Source organism: Lepisosteus platostomus, chromosome 15, assembly GCF_059453375.1.
Source record: "Lepisosteus platostomus isolate fLepPlt1 chromosome 15, fLepPlt1.hap1, whole genome shotgun sequence".
Taxonomy (NCBI): Eukaryota; Metazoa; Chordata; class Actinopteri; order Semionotiformes; family Lepisosteidae; genus Lepisosteus; species Lepisosteus platostomus.
In genome coordinates, this window is record NC_142625.1 from 5,853,761 (window position 1) to 5,874,675 (window position 20,915).

Here is a 20,915-nt window from a genome sequence, read left to right on the forward strand (position 1 = left end):
CTAAAAATAAGCTTTGGTGTTAAATTAAATTAAATTTTGGAATATTTAATTAAATTATTCCAACCAATAACTCAGTTAATCAATTATTTTTATTCAAATGCTATTTCCATTTATTTACCATTTAGACAGAACTTCATTTGTTATAAATATTAATAAATGTTTAACCTACTGTGGTATATAAAAATGAAGGTGAAGAACACAAGTTAATTATTATATTTATTTTTATAAATAGAGTCTTTATTATTCTGTCAAGAATTCTACCACTGAACCAGCAATACATCGTTCTGGTAGTCTGGGTATCTGATATTGGTATTTGCGTGGCTGTGCACTGCAGCTGTTTTGGCATGTAGCTGTGGTACTTTGAGGATTCACTGCACCAACTGGCAGTTTTAGAGAGGAGTGCAGTCCTGCACAAGATTATTTGAAAATATCAAATATAAAAAATGCCTTGACACACATCAGTGTGTATGATTGTGAGAGAAGGTGATCTTTGTCATGCTACAGCACTTGTGGTAAACTGCCTGACACTGCGCATTTTAAATGGCTACTGTTCTATGGATGTTAATAGGCCTGGACAATGGGTACACCATATCAAAAGCCCAGGTCCAGACATCCTACAAACTGAATTTGTGCACAGCCATGTAATGTGGCAGGGGGTCTTGATAAACTTTTTTAAAAAGAAAAAATAACTATTTCTCCTTTAGATGTTTGTCTTCACCAGACTCTGAAACCTATATCCTAAGTTTTAAGTATAGTACACCTCTCCCCTATATTAAACATTATATACTATAATTACTGTGAAATAATGTAATATTATGTTGTAATATCACTATAATATTTTTCTCCATGGGGCTATAAGACTTCTGTAGTACCCAGATGTAAAGTACTAGCATAGCCCCTCAGGAAAACAGACAAATAAACACTGGTTAAGCAGAGCATTCCTCTGTACAGCTATAGTTTTTGTTTCTTTCTGTCTGAGTGAAAGAACAACACAGCTTTGAAAGTCTTCAACCCAATCTATAAAAAGATGCCAGAAACTATATGAAGCATAACATACTTGATACAGGATGTAGCATTGCTTCAGGAATAGAAAAATATCTATCAGTGCAAAATAAGAAAGTAAAACAGAATACAAGAGATTATGCCAACATCTGAATTCAACAAAAGAGGTGTGCAACATGCTCCATTCTCCCACAACCCTTTGTGTAAAGAATTGCCTCTTGTTATCAGTATTAAATGCTTTTCATCTGTTTCCTCTGGTTTGTGTATCGCTGTTGACTCTGTGAGAGGTAGCAGGTCTGACATTGGCAAGGATTTGGAATACTTTGGTTAAGCAACGGAATCTAAAATGGACATTCCTGCAACACTCTGGGAGAATCCATTGGAAAGGATGCTACCATGATGTGAAAACTAGAAAACTACATTCAGGAGTCAGATCCATTATCCAATATACATGTATCATTTTGGCAAAAGACTCCACATAGAAACAGAAGTACAAATTAAAAAAAAAACATCTAGTTATGATTCTGTACATGTGTGTTTCTTTACAGACTGACGTGTACTATTTAACTTGCAAAAAACACCTGGGAGAGATTGTGCTCATCAGGCTGGAAAAGTCCCCCATTCTCGCTGGAGATGACTGGTTCTGTTTGATGGTGACAGTGGAGTTTGAGGAGACAACCTACAACTTCCCCTGTTACAGATGGCTGAAGGGGAAAGAGTGCCTTGAGCTGAGAGAGGGCAAAGGTATTCATTCCTTATTATAAATAAAATACATTTCTGGGTTTTAAGAATACAGGTATTCAAATGTTTTCTATTGTTTAATGTAAACTTAACTGAAAATAATGTTTTCACCAGTTTATTTTACTGTTTAGACTGTGATTGTGACACTGAGCACATACAAGTAGCAGGAACTGGAAGTTGCTTTTGGGGTTATTCTGAGGGCTGCTAAATATCTTATCATCACATGACATCAGTGCAGTCACCTCACAGCTTGATGTTGCAAAATCTCAGAACCTAAGCATATCGGGCTTTGGTTAGACATCTAAGATGTACTGTATATGGTGTTTGTGGACCAGTAGGTGGCACTTTACCTACTGGTCCACAACAAATTTGTAAAATCTGTCTGTACAACAAATGTTTAAAATCAATGCCCCAGAATCAAGAACATGGGTACAGTTTTGCTGGAGATGTCATCTTTCAGATGCGTTGAGGAACACAGTCCAGACTACGTGGTCATCAAAAATCAAATATCACTGTTTACAAAAGTAGAGGAGAACCTTTCAGAACTTTACAGAAGTTCTGATGTCATGATTCATTTCCACTCTGGGTTTGCACAATCTGGCCTCTCTAAAAATCCCCCTTACTTCACTTGGTGGGACAATATCTCTTCTACATCACAGCTGCTCTGCAGAATGGTTGCTGGGTGGTCCACTACATTTCTGTGTTGGATGGTGTGGGTCTCCGCTATTATGTATCTTTAGAATTAATTGGAAATCATCCATTTACTGTATAGCTTGTCCAAAACTAATGTGAAGCAAGAAAACTACTCCCCCTTTGACAACACCAAAGAAAGGTTCAAAAGAATGAACACATAAATACACAATAAAACCAATCACAACACACAGATCACTAACATAAATCTTAACAAAATGTCCTTATTTTTAAACAATGTACATGTCAATGCTTCTTCTTAAATGGTTGCTTCCGCACTTGCGATAATGCACGTGTGCGCCTTGACTGAGGCATGATATAGCCAGCCTGAATTCAGCTTTGGTCCTTCAGCAGGGAAACACAGAAGCCTCTCCACTCTCCCAAGCCCAGCTGACAAATACAGAAAGAAAGACAGATACGTCCCACACACAAACAGATCAGTGTAATAAAGGAAATAATCTGAATCCATGTGCATGTGAGGATTTTGTTTGCTAACAGGTTTCAACAGGCACGGAGCAAATATGAAGGGAAATGCATATAATGTATGTAGCTTGTATGAGTGATGAAAACTAGCTTAACTGTGTTTGAACCCATAGTAAGCCAGCTAGTAAATGGAAAACTGTAGTGGATTCATTAGTGCTGCCTGAAATGTGAGCCCTCTACCACTGTAGGGACTAAATGATCCATAATTTATTCTAAACAATCCAGAACATCTTATTGATTTGTGAATACTTTAGAGCCACACACCTGCTGGGTTTCATTCCAGCCGAGCTCTCCGTTACACAATCTAACCCTTCATTGACTTAACAATAATTAATTGAATGTGATTAATGTGAACTGCTTGTTCCCATCTCTTAAAAGTTTCAACTTTAACCATTGTGTGTTGTAAGTGTAATAAAATCCCCAAATTGTGACTTGAAACAAAATATTTAATATTTTGATATTTCATAGTACCTTCTTAGATCAAATAAGGGTTCAATTCTAATGAAGGTGGGATGGAATGAAAACCAGAACTAGGATTGGGAATCACTGGTTTAAAGCAAAAATGGCATCACTTGTTGCATGTAGTTATTCACCAATAATATTACTCTTTAAATGTGAATAATGCCACAAAAAACAAAACATCTCAATCTAGCACTGTTGCAGTCTAAAATCAGTACTGGAACATGTTTAGCAATACTAAACTTTAACTTTAATACTAAGGGACGTCTACACATTAAAATGTCCTCTGCATTGCCTACCAGCTAAGAAACCCCAGGAAGATAAACTTCCCATCCTGCAGAAACACAGAGAGAGTGAGCTGGAGAACCGCAGGAGCAGTTATCGGTAGGTATGATAAAACACAGGTCTGTGTGGAGCGAACAACACAGGTACACACTCCCTACAAAGTATCCTGTGGTGGCTTATTGGGCATTAGAGAAAAATGAATTACAAATCACTGAATCAGGTCAATATGAATACATGTCATGTTATTTGCCAAACCGCTTTATATCATACAGTGCCGCAGGGAGCCTAGCTGGCATGCAACGAGCGCAAGGCAGGGTACACCCTGGACAGGACGCCAGTCCATCGCAGGGCAAGTGCAAGCCAATCATACATGGGGACAGTTTGGAGGCCACGGTAAAGGCTGAGGGGGGAAATTTGGCCCGGACACCGGAATAACTCCCTACTCTTATTGGGAAATGCCTGGTCATTCAATGACCACCGAGAGACAGGACCTCAGTTTAACGTCTCATCCGAAAGACGGCGCCCACAACAGTATAGTGTCCCCGGGGCGTTAGGACCCACACAGATCACAGGGTGGGTGCCCTCTGCTGGTCCCACTAACACCACTTCCAGCAGCAACCATAGCTTCCCATCCAGGTCCTGACCAGGCTCAACCCTGCTGAGCTCCAGTGGGCAGCCAGCTGAGAGCTGCAGGGTGGCTTATTATGAATACAGTAAATGTTAGTAGGTTTTGAGTTAATTAGCACTGTTCGTTTCATTCAGTTCCATGGCAAGAAATCTGGGAATACCAACATTGCGCTGGTTCATCACAGTGAAAACACAAGCCTCTTCATATTAATGAGACAGGTGTGTAGATGGACATGTTTCCAGAAAAAAGGGCCAATTCAGTTTTTAAAACGGAGAACTGAAGAGGAGGGAAATGAAAGCTGAAACCTTCACCTTTCTCATAAATTAAACACGTTATATTCTTCACCACATTAATCAAATTGATTTTATAGAGCACATCTTCCCAACTCCAAAAACTAGACAAGAATCCCTAACCAAAGAGACCCTTCCACTGAAGGACAAAAGACTCACACTGGGAGCCCCTCAACTGCCCTGTGAGGGCTTGTCAATGCAGTCGCCCCTTTCCCATCATGATCAGAAACCAGAGCACCAATCTCCACCGTAACAGTGTTATCTGTCCCAGAGAAACCAAGAAATAGACAACTGGGTCTTGTGGTGTCTTCGGGAGAATGATGCCTACTGTACATGTATAGTGCAGCTACTCCACAATCACGTTTTGCAGTCCTTAATAGAACGCCTGGTTGGTTCCAATAGAATTTAGCTACCAGTTTCTAATGGTCAATGGTGCTCCAGTAATGTCTACTGGTAATCTAATGATGTTTTGTCCAGTTCTCCAGGGTGAGCCCTTGAGTGTCCCCCCTTATGCCCAGTATCCACATGTCATCTCATCCCGAGTGCTCATCCAGCTCCACTGTCCTGAGCTCCAGACATTCCAGCATCAGTTTCGGGATCTTTTTCCGAGACCATTGATGGCTAGAAACAAAGTCCAGCCTAGATATCAATTACTGAATTCTGGTTTGAACATCTGCAACCCAGGAGGTCACTGCAATCATCTCCTTTTCAATGAAGAAAAGGGTCTCACCAACCTGCTGAACAGAGCAGCCATGACAGGTTCATCAGCTTCACCGGTTACGAAAAAAAAGGAAGAATAAGTGTGTGTACCATGATTTATCCTGGTTCCACCCATCTAGGATGGATTCAAATAATTTCAGTGTGGGATAGCGAGAAACACGACCAAGTGGGGACTGGTAATGAAAGATACAGTCTCTGGTCTCCATCACTTCATCCCAATCACATGACCCTCTATCACTTTGTTTTAAATGTTTCTCCCACAGCTGGACAACTAAACTGGAAAATGTGCCAAAACAGGTGGACTTTGGGTCACCAGAGGATTTGCCCTCAGAGGTGCAGTTTTCATTCATCACAGACAGTGGATTTCATTTTTCACGCAGCAAAATGTAAGACCTGTTTTTTTTAATTAATTTATTCTCCACTTGCTTAAAAAGATGTACAGGTACTTTATTTGGTTTGAAACCTGGTTATGCAAAATTGTTCCTCAGTTTCATCCTTACAGTTTGGGTTTTAGTGACCTTAAATTGCTTCTTTAAACCAGATGACCTATAAGACTGCCTTTTACGTGTAAGAAGTCATAAACACAGACACCTGTGATGCCCTCATTAGGGCTCGTCAGCATAATACTAATAAAGCTGACAAATGAAATGAAAAAGGACATTCAAATGACACTTCCCACGTCCAGCTTTCTGGTTTGTGAGAGGTTTTAAAAACAATTTTCAAAAATTCTGAGAAGGTTCCATAGTTAAAAGAAACTACCTATTCTTAATACACACATCTACCTGAAATGTTGTCCTAATAAGAGATGACTACATATGGTTACCGCAAGGCAGGCTCTGAGATTTATCTGACCATTTCATTCTCCCAGTCTAGCGGAGCTTGGCCTGGGAGGGATTGTATGTCCCGGGGGGTCTTGGGAAAGTATGCAGTTTTATGAGAAATTCTACAAGCACTGCAAACAGACAGATGTGTCAGGTACTGTATAATCTGAGTGATTGTTTTAAAAATTAAAGCATCATAATCACATCATATTATGCCGAACTACCTAATTTCCTAATGGGTAAACCATCTAAAATGTTTTTGGTGAGAATGGTTCAGTAAATTGCCAGACTGTATAAATGTACATTGCTTGTTATAAAAGCATTAATAATGCTAAAATGCAAAACAATCCCATTTACAATTTAGTATTATAACACTAAATTGATCTCTCTCTGGGGGCATTTTTTTCCCTCAAGTATAGTTCAATCATCAGTTGCTCAAAAAATATCATCTTGTAAGATATAATTGGTAGTATAACTCCCATAAAACAATAACTTCTCACTCTGGCCACAGCAGCTGAGGAGAACTTGAATAAAATCAGGGAGCCCTTGCTTAGCAATGCAAACCCACTTGGAGTGCCAGTACTTTTTTCTTGAATGTAAAACATATTTCTTGTTAATACAGAGAAAGTGCAACGTAATTGGAAGGAAGACTGGTTTTTTGCATACCAGTATCTAAATGGCACCAACCCCATACTGATCAGACAGTGCAAACAGATCCCCCCAAACTTCCCAGTTACCAACGACATGGTCTGTGAATTCCTAGAAACGTCCAGCTCCCTTCAGGAAGAACTGGAAGTGAGTATGACTGTCACATGGATTAATACATATTTTTGAATAAAGATGACCTCTACTTTATAATAATTAATTAATAAACTTACACTTATATAGCGCTTTTCTGGACACTCCACTCAAAGCACTTTACAGGTAATTAGGACTCCCCTCCACCACTACCAATGTGCAGCATCCACCTGGATGATGCGACGGCAGCCATAGTGCACCAGAACGCTCACCACACATCAGCTATCAGTGAGGAGGAGAACAGAGTAATGAAGCCAATTCATAGAGGGGGATTATTAGGAAGCCATGATTGGTAAGGGCCAATGTGAAATTTGGCAAGGACGCCGGAGTTACACCCCTACTTTTTTGAGAAACGCCCTAGGATTTTTAACAGTCAGGACCTCAGATTTTTACGTCTCATCCGAAGGATGGCACCTGTTTACGGTACAGTGTCCCCATCACTCATCACTATACTGGGGCATTAGGACCCACATGGACCGCAGGGTGAGCGCCCCCTGCTGGCCCCACTAACACCTCTTCCAGCAGCAACCTTAGTTTTTCCCAGAGGGTCTCCCATCCAGGTTCTGACCAGGCTCACACCTGCTGAGCTTCAGTGGGTTGCCAGTTGTGAGTTGCAGAGTGATATGGCTGCTTTAGTGCTTTTTAAAATCATAAAAAGTTACAGAATCAAAAATTGTAAGAGTTGTAAGTTTCCAACCTTTTCTAAGGTTATCTTTTGTAGTAAACAGAAGTAAGTCAGCAATACCCAGTGAACCTCCAGTTTCCTGGAACTGCCTCTCCGATCTCTGTGATGCCACACAGAGTGACACTCTCCAGTGTCCCATAACAACAGACCAGCCTACAACAGCCTATTTGGAAAAAACAGTTTGCAGGATTTTTTTCCCTTTTCCCCATACTCACCTCCAGAAATAGTGTTGCGTTTCAGCCTTCATTTCATGCTGTTAACCTCATTCTTTACCTTACCAGCAAGCCAACATAGCAGGGACCAAAACTGCACCACCTGACTACATCTACCACTAGTCACGGTGTCACATAACACCATTATTCACAGTCTTCTCAACCTCACACCGCAGACACACAACTCACAACTCCCTGGCACCTTAGCCTTGTGCCCTGGGCTGTCCGCTTGTAGCTGCCACTGCACCATGGTCTTGTGGACCCGGCGAATTCTGCATTCACACATGCCCTGCATCACTAACCGGTTCCCCTGAGAGACCTCACTGTCTCACACACAGCTCAGAGCTGCTGGCTGACCTTGCACTCCACACCTCTGTGTTCCACATACCATCCTGTGAGAAGTAACACCTTTCTCATGCCCCCCACAGGGTAGCACAGCACATCCTGGAGTCTAACCAGAGGCCTGTATATAGACAGAAGCCTTCTACCACCCTGTACTTCACCTGTAGCTTGAGGGCCTCTCTATCACACACCTACACTGGTTCTCACAAACTACCAAAGGTCAGCAGCTTCCTTCACTCTGTACTTCCCTTTTAGAGTGAAGGTCTCCTTGTCTACACTAATGCACTCTGCACTTCACTCATTAACTCACTCGCACATCTGCTCTTTTACTTATACTTATTATTCTTAATTTACACACGGATTTCCATTCAGTTAGGCCTCACACACTGCTATGCAGCCCTGCAGGTGAAATCGCCCTTTTCAGTTGATACACCACCGGGTGGTTATTAAAGATGCATGGATGAATCCCTACTGGGGTCCTAGTCCCCTTCTGGTGGACAACTGCTGCTTTCTTTGCTTGCTAGCTTTCCCTACAACAGCACTCACAAACAAAGCCGCCTGCTGAATACAGGGGCTGCAACACATCCCCAGACTGCTCGCTCACATCGCACTAAAACACTACTGCAGCTGTCAGGCTCCTACTGAAGAGGTGGTTGCTACGGAGCAGTACATCAGACTGAGAGCGTCTCCAGAGCACACAAGCCAACACAGACCTGCTATCTCTATTTCTCTCTCAGTTTTGGCCTGGACAGTCTCACTGCAGTACCAGTACATGAGTTAAGTGAATACAGATACAGCCATTCAAAATGCACAGTACAAACCCCGCGGTACGGTAAACTACCCACAAGCCACCGTAGGGCACCACAGTAAGTGATTGGCTGGCCAAAATGACCGACAGGGGCACTCGTGGTGCATTGGTTGGTAGTGAAAAGATTTAATCATTTAATCTTTTTACTGTGCACATTTTAATCTGCTTAGTTTTGAATATTTATTTGGAATTTTACCACTAAAGGGAAATTTTAGTAGCTGAGCATAAAAAGAAGAGGAGCATAACACATCTGAAGGTCATAAAAGATATTAATTTAGGAACATAAACATTACTGTATGTAAACTGTACTGTGTATGGCTGGTCTTGGTAGTTTAAAGAAAAAATAAACACCAGTCTTCCATTTCTCCCTAATCATTTTAAGCATGAAAGTTTTATGAAACGGTACCCAAATATGCGATTGCTGTAGAATTAATTTTAATTTTAAAAAATTATTTAACACGAAAATTAAGCTGTTTACATCTTCTGCCTGAGAACAGTCACCTGTTGCTACCCAACGCAGAAACACAGCCACTAACTAGCAAAGAGAGGACATTAGTTAGCCAATATGATAAAGAAATAAATGATTATTTTGTTTATTTCTTTTGCACATTTATTTGAACATTTCCATCGATTGTACAAGCACTTGGAAACTGTCCAATCCCTAGTTCATCAGGCATTTTCTTTTATGCTGCGGGCATTCTCCCGGTCTGGCGCCGGTCTGTGTCTTCTAGGATATAATGCCAGCGAACTCTTGTTTTTATGTCCACCACAACAGACAATCTCCTTTGCTTTTAACCGAGCGTTTAATAATTTCCTAAAATGAAAATGATTTACTTTATTTCCCTCACAGGATCAATAAAAGTATCTATCATCTATCTATATAAACTATTGGACAGAATTCTGGGGTCTCCCCATACCAGAGATTACGGTAGGGCTTCAGAATGGTGATTGGCTGACACCATCTGACACCCCTCTGATTGGAGAAAAAAGACGTGCTGGTTTGCTATACATACTGTACCAGGAAGAGGATTTCTTTCTATTCGAAACGTGTATTTTAAAAGTTTAATTAAGAAGTAAAAACCTTACAGCGTACACAGATTTCTAAACTGATCAGGATCGTTATCTTTGTCTTATGCATAATAATGTTCACCACTCTGTCCAGCAAATTAATAATAAACTTTCTTTTATATAGCGTTTTAAACGAATAAGTAATTAGATTGCTCATAAACCTAATCACTTATTCTACATAGACACAGCTTAATTGCTCTCTGAAAATGCCTTTTCTTTTTATTTAGGCTCAGATTTCAACTATAGATCATATTATTAATAACCACAATAACGACCAACCAACAAAAACAACCATATTAACATAATACCAACCAAAAACATAGATAACAACCACAATACAAAATCAAATATATCAAACCATTAAACTCTCTCAAATTCCTCCAATTACCAAAATCCCGCCCCTTATGCAAAACCAAACCCTCCTCCCATCCCAGTTTATCCTTTTATTATAAACAAAATCCACCTCAATTTTCAACATAAAGCATTACACAAAATCAATACCTCAACACTCCATACCCAACAACGATAATTCACAAACAGCCAGAACATGTAACTCCACATTCCCAAACAGACCTCATTTCCATAGCCCTGCCCCTTATGCAAAACCAACATCCCTCCCCTGTTCTCTCTCTCCGCTGGCATTTGTAATCGTTTTTATTTTTAAATAAATTTTAGCAAAGTCATGTATTTTAAAAATCTTAAGATTTCTATATTTATGTCTTTATTTAGTGGTTTCATAAGTGACAAAGGCTAAACTTTCTTGGAAAAATGTATTTTATGTAAACCATGTTTGCTATTAATTAATTTAGGGCTAGAATATGTTAATTGTCTTCCAATGAAAGAAGGGTTCCTTTTGCCATAGTCGAGTTGACATTAGACGCTTGCCACGCCCGGACTGTTACACCAACGCATTAGCATGTTAAAGCGATTTCATTGAGGAGCCTAGCTTTCTTAACTAGTAAGTACTGTACTTACTGGGTTTTGGAGGGGGGGAGGTGTCTTTCGCTGGAAATCTTGCCCCCTTCTACTTTGAAAATACCCATGAAACCGGTTTAATTCGTCACAGCCAGCACTCCGGCAGAGAGGGGGGTTGTATGCAGTGTATTGGTATACAGTAGATGGGAAAGCCAGAGCCGACGCCGGCCACGTGTTATGCTCTTCGTTAATGTGTAAGCCGTAATACATCATTATATCTCATTTTGTATTTCTTAAAAAAAAATTGTTTGGCCAGCCTTACAGTATTGTTGTTATTGTTTTTAACCTGTAAAGCGCTTTGAGGAGCCACCTTTAAAGGCGCCATATACAATAAAGTTCATTATTATTACTATTGTTAATTTGCTGGACAGAGAGGTGAACATTATTACACAGAAGACAAAGATAGCGATTTAGGTTGCATTGTGCATTGTGTTGCTGTAATACAGTTTTAAATAATTAAAAGTCTAAACATTATCAGCTTTATTTATGGGTTTTAAATAAAGGCGATTTAAACGCAATTTAAATCAATATAAATGTTTGTATTGTAACGCATAGGTGACTATTCATTGTTATTAAAATGACTTAAATTCGATCATGTTGTGATATTTAGAAATATGCATTTGTTTGGTGTGAGTGAAGTTTTATTTAATCTCTGAGCCATACTGATTCTTATGGAAGCCAGTTTCCGCCAGGGAGTAAAAAAAAACACACTATGGTATTCTCTCCGATGCAGTACAGTTAAAAACATATCTCTGATGCTGTTCCTAAATGAATATCATTTATGACCATCAGACGCTTTATGCTCCTTTTCTTTTTCCAGTGGATTGAACAGGGAGAGGCATTTCATGATGTACTTTTCACTGATGAAACAACAGTGGCTCTGGAACAGTTTTCAACCAAGTCGTTTATAAAAAGGGGAGATATGTACGCGTTACTGAAGCTAAAAGTTTAGCCTTTGTCACTAATGTAACCACTAAATAAAGACATATAGAAATCCCTACGTTACAGGCTGTATATGCTGGTATTGGTAGTTTAAAGAAAAAATACACACCAGTATTCCACTTTCTCCCTAAACATTTTAAGCATCAGAGTCTTACATGTGGTTATTTCGGAAACATTTGTACGTGCTCCTTCTGACCATGTTACTGTTTACTGTTACTGACCATATTAAGTTTAAGTGCCTGTGGGCACTTTTCCTGTCCGTGGGGAGTGGACCGTCTTTCATTAGAAGGTTAGTCTGTTCTACTCTGAGAATGTAGAGTGGGTGGAAAGTGCCCGCGGTCATTTAATTAGTATTAAAATTCGCACTGATTCCCTTGCGAAGATACGGACATAGGAATATTCGTGCGTGGTAAAAAAAATGGCATAAAAACGACAAAGTGAAGGCGTGAAAACATTCACAATGTACTTTATACACAAAGCAAGTGTTCTCACAACTCTAGGAGGTTTCGTGAAAATGCTACAGGCGTGCCAAAATCGTTTTTTAAATTCAAGGTGACTTTACCGCGGTTTTCATTTTCAGATTGTGAATCAAAAAAGGCATTTAATTAAACACCCGATTGCAATTTTAATCAATTACTGTATTGATTGAAACACACATTCTGTACAGATACAGTACAGTCACATTCTCCTGTCGTCCAGTGGTGTAAAACGAATTAGCAGGTGATTGGGATAACAATGCACCGCCCACTGAGTGGAATGTTCTCATTTGTTCTCAAGTGTAAAAAGAGGTGATAATTCTTAATAATTCCGTGTCGCATTTACTAACCTCTTCAGTTTATTCCGCCAGACAGTACATGAATATAATTATATCGTAATTAATTTGTTTAGATACGCAATTCCATATTATATTCCCTGTTAATCAAATTCTAAAAGTATGCGTTTGTTAGATAACAAGCGAATTCACAGAAAAGGTTAAAAGACTATCACTTTTCACAAAGTATATAATCCTAATATGGTCAGAAGGAGCACGTAAAAACATTTCCCAAATAACAACATGTAAGACTTTGATGCTTAAAATGTTTAGGGAGAAATGGAATACTGGTGTGTATTTTTTCTTTAAACTACCAAGACCAGCAATATACAGTACAGTTTACATACAGTAATATGTTTATGTTCCTAAATTAATATAGTTTCTGAGCAAGTGAAAGGCGTGGTGAATCGGAGATTCTCAAGAATTACTTTGTATGATTGGAAACTAATGCGTGATCGGACCAACTAAATGCTACGGTGTTACTTTTTGTCAATTAAAAAATAAACTCTTTTCGTTTACAAAGACGGTTACAAAGAATGTGGACCAGGGTAATACTTTGAGCTTACAGCTTGTCCAAGGTCATTCATTATTTATACTATTAGTAATATCTTCGGTAAAGACTTTGATGCATAAAATATTCCTGCATAATTAAAATATTTATGATAAAGGTGGTAGGTTGTGTACTTTTGTCCAACAGAACAATCTTGCTTTTATAAAATATACCGCCTTTTTAATGTTTAATGATTAACATACTGTAATACACTGTTTAAATTTAAAAGTCTAAAGAGTATACAACTTAAATTCTTAATTGAATAAAGATTGTCCCTCAGCAGTGATCGGGATTCGAAACCAACGTTTTCTGGTGACAGCTCAAATGCTGTACAGGAGAGGTTAACCTTTATTAGCTCCACCTGGCGGTTTTACAAGGTGATTCCGGATACTATTAACAAAATCTAATTTGCATACGGTATGATGCGGTATACTGCGACACGCCCACCGTGTTATACTGCAGCATACCCTGCTTGTTTTGAATGGCTGCATCAGTACATAAAAAACCTGGCCCCTTACTATCTCTGGCTTGGCCAGGTATTCTGCTGCGCCCTGCCTGTGCCAGGTAAACTACATACTGTACTTGTATGGCACTGACTCCCCGTCTCTCCCTCTCTGACTGCAGCGAAGTATGCAGTTTACACTTATATACAGTAAGACCGCTCACAGCTGTAGCTCATCATACCTCCTACAGCTGCCATCACTGTGATTGTATACAATGATTGCTGACAAACACTAGATACTGTGTATAATGTGTATAAACACTGTGTATAATGCTTTATGGAATTGTAATGGAGAATCCTAATGTTTTCAACTGCTCTCAACAAGTCGAATTAGCAAAACAAATAAAAGTTCAGGAATTTACCATTTGTAATTTTCTTAAGAGCTGAAAGGAAAAAACAGGGAAAAGTTCTAAGTCTTAACACCCTACATTTATTACACATAATAGATAATACTGAAACATACTGTAGGGATTGCACACAAAACAAAAATACATGGAAGCATACAAACCACTGAAACTTACAGTATTATGGGTGGGTGACAAATAAAATGAATCTTATCACAGTTTAAGATTCAGTCCCAGACAGCCAAATGAAACACTTAGGTGACAGGTGTAGCACCCGTCAAAAAAAAAACAGCAAACCAAACTTTGCATTATACTGTAACTTAAAATCCTTATTTCAAATGAAGGAAATATAAAATTATTTTGTCTTTTCACTCTCAAAACCAAAACAAAATAAAAACAGCAAAGTCTGAACACTTGGTCTGTTTTATATGACTTTTTCTAGGAGCTAAATAACAAATCACCTAGATTTTGTTAGAAAGTCAACAAACAATACCTCTAATTTATACCCGTTTTCCTCTACTTTTAATTAAATCTTCCTGCTGTCAACTTTCTCCTTTCTTCACATATCCTTTCCCATAATGCTCTTAGAACTGTCTTTTTAAAGGGCTTCTGATTCTCTTAAACCGTCTGTAATACCAATAGATCTTAAATATTCATTAATCATAACATCTCTGGACAACCCTGGCCAGGACCTGGTGGTGTGCAACTAGGGATAACTTGATTTATGTAACTTATCTGGTCTTAGCAATCTCTCTCCCCCTCCAGTGTATCACACAGCTTTTTAGAGAGGGACAATTTAGGAGCTAGTCATGTCAAGTCAGCTTTGGATGTTGAGAGGAAACCAGATGAAACCAAGAGGGATCCCAGCTCCCTGGATCGAGGAGACAGCAGCGCCAACGTCTATGGCACTGTTAGTGTATTAGCATTTCAATTTGAGTGTGAATCATGGTCAGTGTCTTGAGTACTAGGAGTCTTGGGTTGTCTTGTTTCCAAACAAGTACCGTAGCAACTCCAGTTTGTAAAGACAGCAAATGAGTTATTGTGTTTCTACAGAAAGGTACTATCTACCTGGTGGACTACAAACTGCTGGATGGCATCCAAACCAACACCATCAACATGAAGAAGCAGTACCTTGGTGCTCCACTCTGCCTGCTGCATCTGAAGAGAGAAGAAATCCTGATGCCCATTGCCATTCAGGTGCCAGACTAACTGCAGTTACTCACTTGTCTAAAATGCTTGAAAATCTATATTTCCAGTATTATTCAAGGATAAAATAAAGTATTTGGTGAAATTAAGATGAGTTAATTAATTAAGAGAGATTAAGAGACATCTTTTCTTTTTTAAATTAGTTCCATCCACCCATTCTCAGTTAAAATGGCCTGCTTCTGGACATATGCGGTTGAGATTAATTGATATAGGACTTTTTTTCATTAAAAGTAAAACGTCTATTTTCATTTTAAAAGGTAATGTTTTATAATGAACTCTGGTAGGAAGTGCTTCTTCCAGTTCAGGGTCACACAGGGCAGCCAGTGCCTATCCCAGCAAGCAACAGGCACAAAGACACCATGGACCAGACCCTCTCAAGGCCGACACAAACACAGAGATGCTCACGTTCATAACAGGGCCAGTCTTCCCAGAACCTAATTAATCTACCAGTATGTCTTTAGACCGTGGGAAGGAAGCACCCAGAGGAAACCGACACAAACAGAGGGAGAACATACAGTACAAAGTCCGTGCAGATTCCACCCCACTAATTGAACCCTGGGCCCCAGTGCTGCAAGGCAGTGAATGCCAATCACTGCACCACTGTGCCGTACTAGACTGATTATATGTTTTGTTAATTATAAATCGTATGCTAGTTTATCAATAATACCATTAATAATGAATAAAAGGTCTGGGATTGGGTTTTGTAATTCTGTTACCTAGGCATCATGGTATAGTCAAGGATTATCTGTGTGTACTGTATATACTGTATGTACTATCTTCAAGAAGTGAAAAATATTAGGTACGCTGAATAATATGAGTCCTACAGTATTTATATTACTGCATTATCATTTCTTGTTATAGCTCAAGCAGAAGGCAGGACCAGAAAACCCCATATTCCTGCCCAGCGACTCTGTCAGCTGGCTCTTGGCGAAGACCTATGTGCGCAGTGCTGACTTCAACTATTTCGAGTTGGTTACTCACTTGCTGCGAACCCACCTGTTGGCAGAGGTATTCTGTGTTGCCATGTTCAGGCAGTTACCCTCAGTGCACCCTGTGTTCAAGGTACTGTTACTGTGTTTTTCTGATATCCAGCATAAACATTGTGCATTTTGTATTTGTGTTTTGGATTTGCTCCTGTGTAAGGATAGTCTTGGAAAGTGTTTCAAAATATTTTTTTACAGTGTTTGTTAACTACATTTCAGTATGTTACGCAAAGACTTCCTGTAATAGCAAGGATCTGAAATAAAACAACAGCCAATAACAGATTAATTTTTTTTTTCAGTGTCAGTCAAGGGGAGAGAACCCCATTTAAAGGTTTTATTATTTTTAGAGGAAATCGAAATGCATCTTGTATTTCTTGAAAGGGTACAGGTGATTACTGGCAGTATATCAGGGAAATTATAGATTGAATTTTGTGCACTGACCAATACCACTTCTGTGATGGTATAAAAATTAAATTTATACCTTTAAGGTCTTATGCATTTTGTCAACATTTTTTCAAATCTATTCATTGTAACAGATGTTGAATTTAAAAAGCCATTTAGATCATAGTGAATTATCAATGGAGCTGGAGCCCATCATGAATTGGGTGCTAGTTGATGTGGTTCTGTCTTGAGGATCACCTAGAGCTGTGAATTACATTTCTGGGTTGAAACTAATAGATCTATCAAATGTACCCTGAGTTCAGTCTTCTGGATACAATGTTCTTGTTTAAAAGCAGAACAGTACTATGGATTTAGAGAACATCACCCCCCTATTTCCTCAGTTAGGACCTAGTTGCAGGCAGGATCTCTGTGCAGCACCCCAGTACGTTCCCCAGTACAATAAGGGTTTCCTGGAAAAGCTCACTAGATGGATTGTCAACTGCCCTGTTTGACACTAGGAAGAGTGTTATTCAATAGCAAGGTACTTTTCTGACTTTTCAAAAGATGCCAAAAGAGTAGTTAGAGGTAAAACAGCAATGCAGAAGTACAGTAGTATTAATGTGAAACTTACATGTCAGACAATAAAACATATAGTATACCATTGCCTCAGCTAACAATGTTGTTGCTCTTCCCTAATTCGTTATTGATTAAAATGTCTTTTCCGTTTCAATACGAAGCTCCTGAATCCTCATACACGGTACACCCTTCACATCAATATTATAGCCAGGAATGATCTGATGGCCACTGGAGGAGTTTTTGACCAGGTCAGTCTCTACTGCTGTAAATAACTATTGCAGCTGCACTGCATTGTTTTATTAACAGTTAACAGCAATACAGCTAATGCCTGGTAAAGATTAATTTAAAATGTTAAAGAATCAAACCCATCACAAATCATAACTTGCCAATATCAAAATGTTTGGCTCAACATGAGGGTGGGCAAACTACAGTGCCTTGCAAAAGTATTCACCCCCCTTGGACATTTTATTGTGTTACAGCATGGAACCATGATGTATTTAACTGAGAATGTTTGCCACTCATCAACGCAACTTACTCTATAATGTTAAAGTGAAAACAAATCCAGACATTTTACTAAATTAATTAAAAGTAAAAAACAGAAAATAATTGAATCCATAAGTATTCACCCCCTTGCTTTGACACACCTAAATATAAAAAACTAAAAAAGCCCAAAGGGGGTGAATACTTTTGCAAGGCATTGTAAGGTCTGTGGGTAACATTATTCTGGTTTGTGTCATATTTCATAATCCTTCATATTTAATTGTGGTATTAATTATGTTAATTCAAGTGTCGTATTAAAAGTTAAATAAAATTCCTGTAGGTTCTGTGGTTTTGAAGGACAGAAAACTATTTTTCAACCAAGCCTGCTAATTATATTAGTACTTGGTCTTCTCAAGAATGGGTATAGACAGCTTCAAAATTAAACACAAATTTATAGGTTCAGCAAAACACTGCAGCACTTAAAATGCTGGGGTTCATGACTTCACAACAAAATCACCTACCCCCCAAGTATCTTATATACACAGTTACTCACAAACAGATCATCTCGTAAACCAATGCAGCCTGGTTTACTGTAGCTGATGGTTCACAGCAAGGCTGCAAATACAAGCATGATGGAGTCTAAGCAAGTATATTAACTATAGGGGAGAAACAACACAAACGCAACATACAGATGCAGCCATTCAAAATACGCGGGCGATACCGCATTATTTTGCGGTGCCCTTTACGCAGTCTACCGCGAGTTACCGGTAAATACCGCTAGTTACCGTAAATTCTCCTATAATACCGCAAGCAAAATAAAAGTATCCGGAATTTCCGCAAGGTGGAGCTAATAAAGTTCATCCTCTCATGTTTGAGCTGCCGCCATCAAAGTCTTTAACGAAGATATTACTAATAGTATTAATAATGAATGACCTTGGACAAGCTGTAAACTCAAAGTATTGCCCTGGTCAACATTATTTTTTTCATTGACCGTCTTTGTAAAAGTAACACCACAGCATTTCGCAATCACGCATTTGTTTCCAATCATGCAAAGTACAGTAATTTTTGAGAATCGATTCACCATGCCTTTCACATGCTCATAAAAGAGATTGATTTAGGAACATAAACATATTACCATATGCAAACTGTACCGTATACAGTATGTATATGTATATTTAATGTCTTAACTGTGCCCGTTTAAGTATTGAAGATTTATATGGAATTTTACCACTGAAGGGAAATCTTAGTACCTGAGCATAAAAAGAATAGGAGCATACTGTAACGCGTGTGAAGGCCATAAACGATATTATTTTTGTAACTTAAACATACAGTATATGGCTGGTCTCGGTACTTTAAAGTAAACATACACACCAGTATTCCATTTCTCCCTAAATATTTTAAGCATCGAAGTCTTTAACTAACGTGATACCGGAGTCAACAAGCATACTTTTAGAATTTGATTAAAAGAGAATATAATATGGAATCGCGTATCTAAAGAAATTAATAACGATATAATTATATTCATGTACCGCAACACAAGAATAGTACACGCTGTACATTGTCTGTTGCAACGTAAATTGCAAAAATGCACTTGGAATCTGTCCAAGCTCTACTTTGTCAGGCATTTTCTTTTACTGCAACGGACATAAAAACTCCCTTGCTATTAACAGAGCGTTTCATAGTTTCTAACTATGAAAATTATTTAAACTGCAACACTTATCATTCAACCAGAGCTCGAAATGTCACAAGGATCCTCTAGAGCACAGCAAAGACTGTATTAAAAGAATCGCGTATCTAAAGAAATTAATAAGATATAATTATATTTGTGTACTGCGACAGGGCTGTGTAGGGCTGTTTCACCTCTCTCTTCATGTGACTCTATTCAAAAGCCATTTAGCAAAGAGGGGATGAGAAAAGTGACAAACTAGTATACTTTAGATCTTTGTTTCTGAACCGGGGAAAATCTGATCATGTTTCTCTATAACAATAATAAAAAACTTTATTTTACATTTCCATATTATATTCCCTTTTAATCAAATTCTAAAAAACACATATATTTAAACCCAGTACTGTCTGGCGGAATAAACTGAAGAGGTTAGTTAATGCGACACGGAATTACTTTCCACCCCCTCTACATTCTCAGAGTAGAACAGACTAACCTTCTAATGAAAGACGGTCTACCCCCCACGGACAGGAAAAGTGCCCACAGGCACTTAAACTTAATATGGTCAGTAACATGGTCAGAAGGAGCACGTACAAATGTTTCCGAAATAACCACATGTAAGACTCTGATGCTTAAAATGTTTAGGGAGAAAGTGGAATACTGGTGTGTATTTTTTCTTTGAACTACCAATACCAGCCATATACAGCCTGTAACGTAGGGATTTCTATATGTCTTTATTTAGTGGTTACATTAGAGACAAAGGCTAAACTTTTAGCTTCAGTTACGCGTACATATCTCCCCTTTTTATAAAACAAAATGGTTGAAAACTGTTCCAAAGCCACTGTTGTTTCATCAGTGAAAAGTACATCATGAAATGCGTCTCCCTGTTCAATCCACTGGAAAAAAGAAAAGGAGCATAGAGCGTCTGATGGTCATAAACGATATTCATTTAGGAACAGCATCAGAGATATGTTTTTAACTGCACTGCATCGGAGAGAATACCATAGTGTGTTTTTTTTTTAACTCCCTGGCGGAAACTGGCTTCCATAAGAATCAGTATGGCTCAGAGATTAAATAAAATTCACCCGCACCAAACAAATGTATATTTCTAAATATCACAACATGATCAAATTTAAGTCATTTTAATAACAATGAATAGTCACCTAGGCGTTACAATATAAACATTTATATTGATTAAAATCGCGTTTTGATTTAAATCGCAAACGCGGGTTTAAATATATGTGTTTTTTGATTCACAATCAGACAAATGCAACATAAATTGATATCTTTGTCTTCTAAGTATCTTAATAAACTTTCAGCATAGCTTTCTCCCCGTTTAGATTTATTTTTCTTGGGATCTTGGGATCAAACGTGGAAAGATTAGATTTTAATCGTTTTTATTTTTTAAATACATTTTAGAAAAGTGTAATCTATGCTAAAAAGTTGTACACCACCTGCTATAAAGATACA

The 20,915-nt window shown here is 38.5% G+C and overlaps 1 protein-coding gene and 1 long non-coding RNA gene across 2 annotated transcripts in view; one reads left to right on the top strand and one right to left on the bottom strand.

Annotated features, from left to right (window-relative positions):
- Nucleotides 1-20,915, bottom strand: part of LOC148647759 (uncharacterized) — a 60,372-nt gene that overhangs the window by 21,695 nt on the left and 17,762 nt on the right. The gene's annotated exons all lie outside the window — the stretch shown is intronic.
- Nucleotides 1-20,915, top strand: part of LOC148647760 (polyunsaturated fatty acid lipoxygenase ALOX8-like) — a 45,077-nt gene that overhangs the window by 4,992 nt on the left and 19,170 nt on the right. Inside the window, exons 2-9 of the mRNA XM_088607666.1 lie at nucleotides 1,551-1,746; nucleotides 3,678-3,759; nucleotides 5,562-5,684; nucleotides 6,167-6,273; nucleotides 6,742-6,914; nucleotides 15,210-15,353; nucleotides 16,224-16,424; nucleotides 17,464-17,550. Coding sequence (XP_088463792.1) covers nucleotides 1,551-1,746; nucleotides 3,678-3,759; nucleotides 5,562-5,684; nucleotides 6,167-6,273; nucleotides 6,742-6,914; nucleotides 15,210-15,353; nucleotides 16,224-16,424; nucleotides 17,464-17,550 — 1,113 coding nt within the window. The remainder of the gene's footprint in view (nucleotides 1-1,550; nucleotides 1,747-3,677; nucleotides 3,760-5,561; nucleotides 5,685-6,166; nucleotides 6,274-6,741; nucleotides 6,915-15,209; nucleotides 15,354-16,223; nucleotides 16,425-17,463; nucleotides 17,551-20,915) is intronic.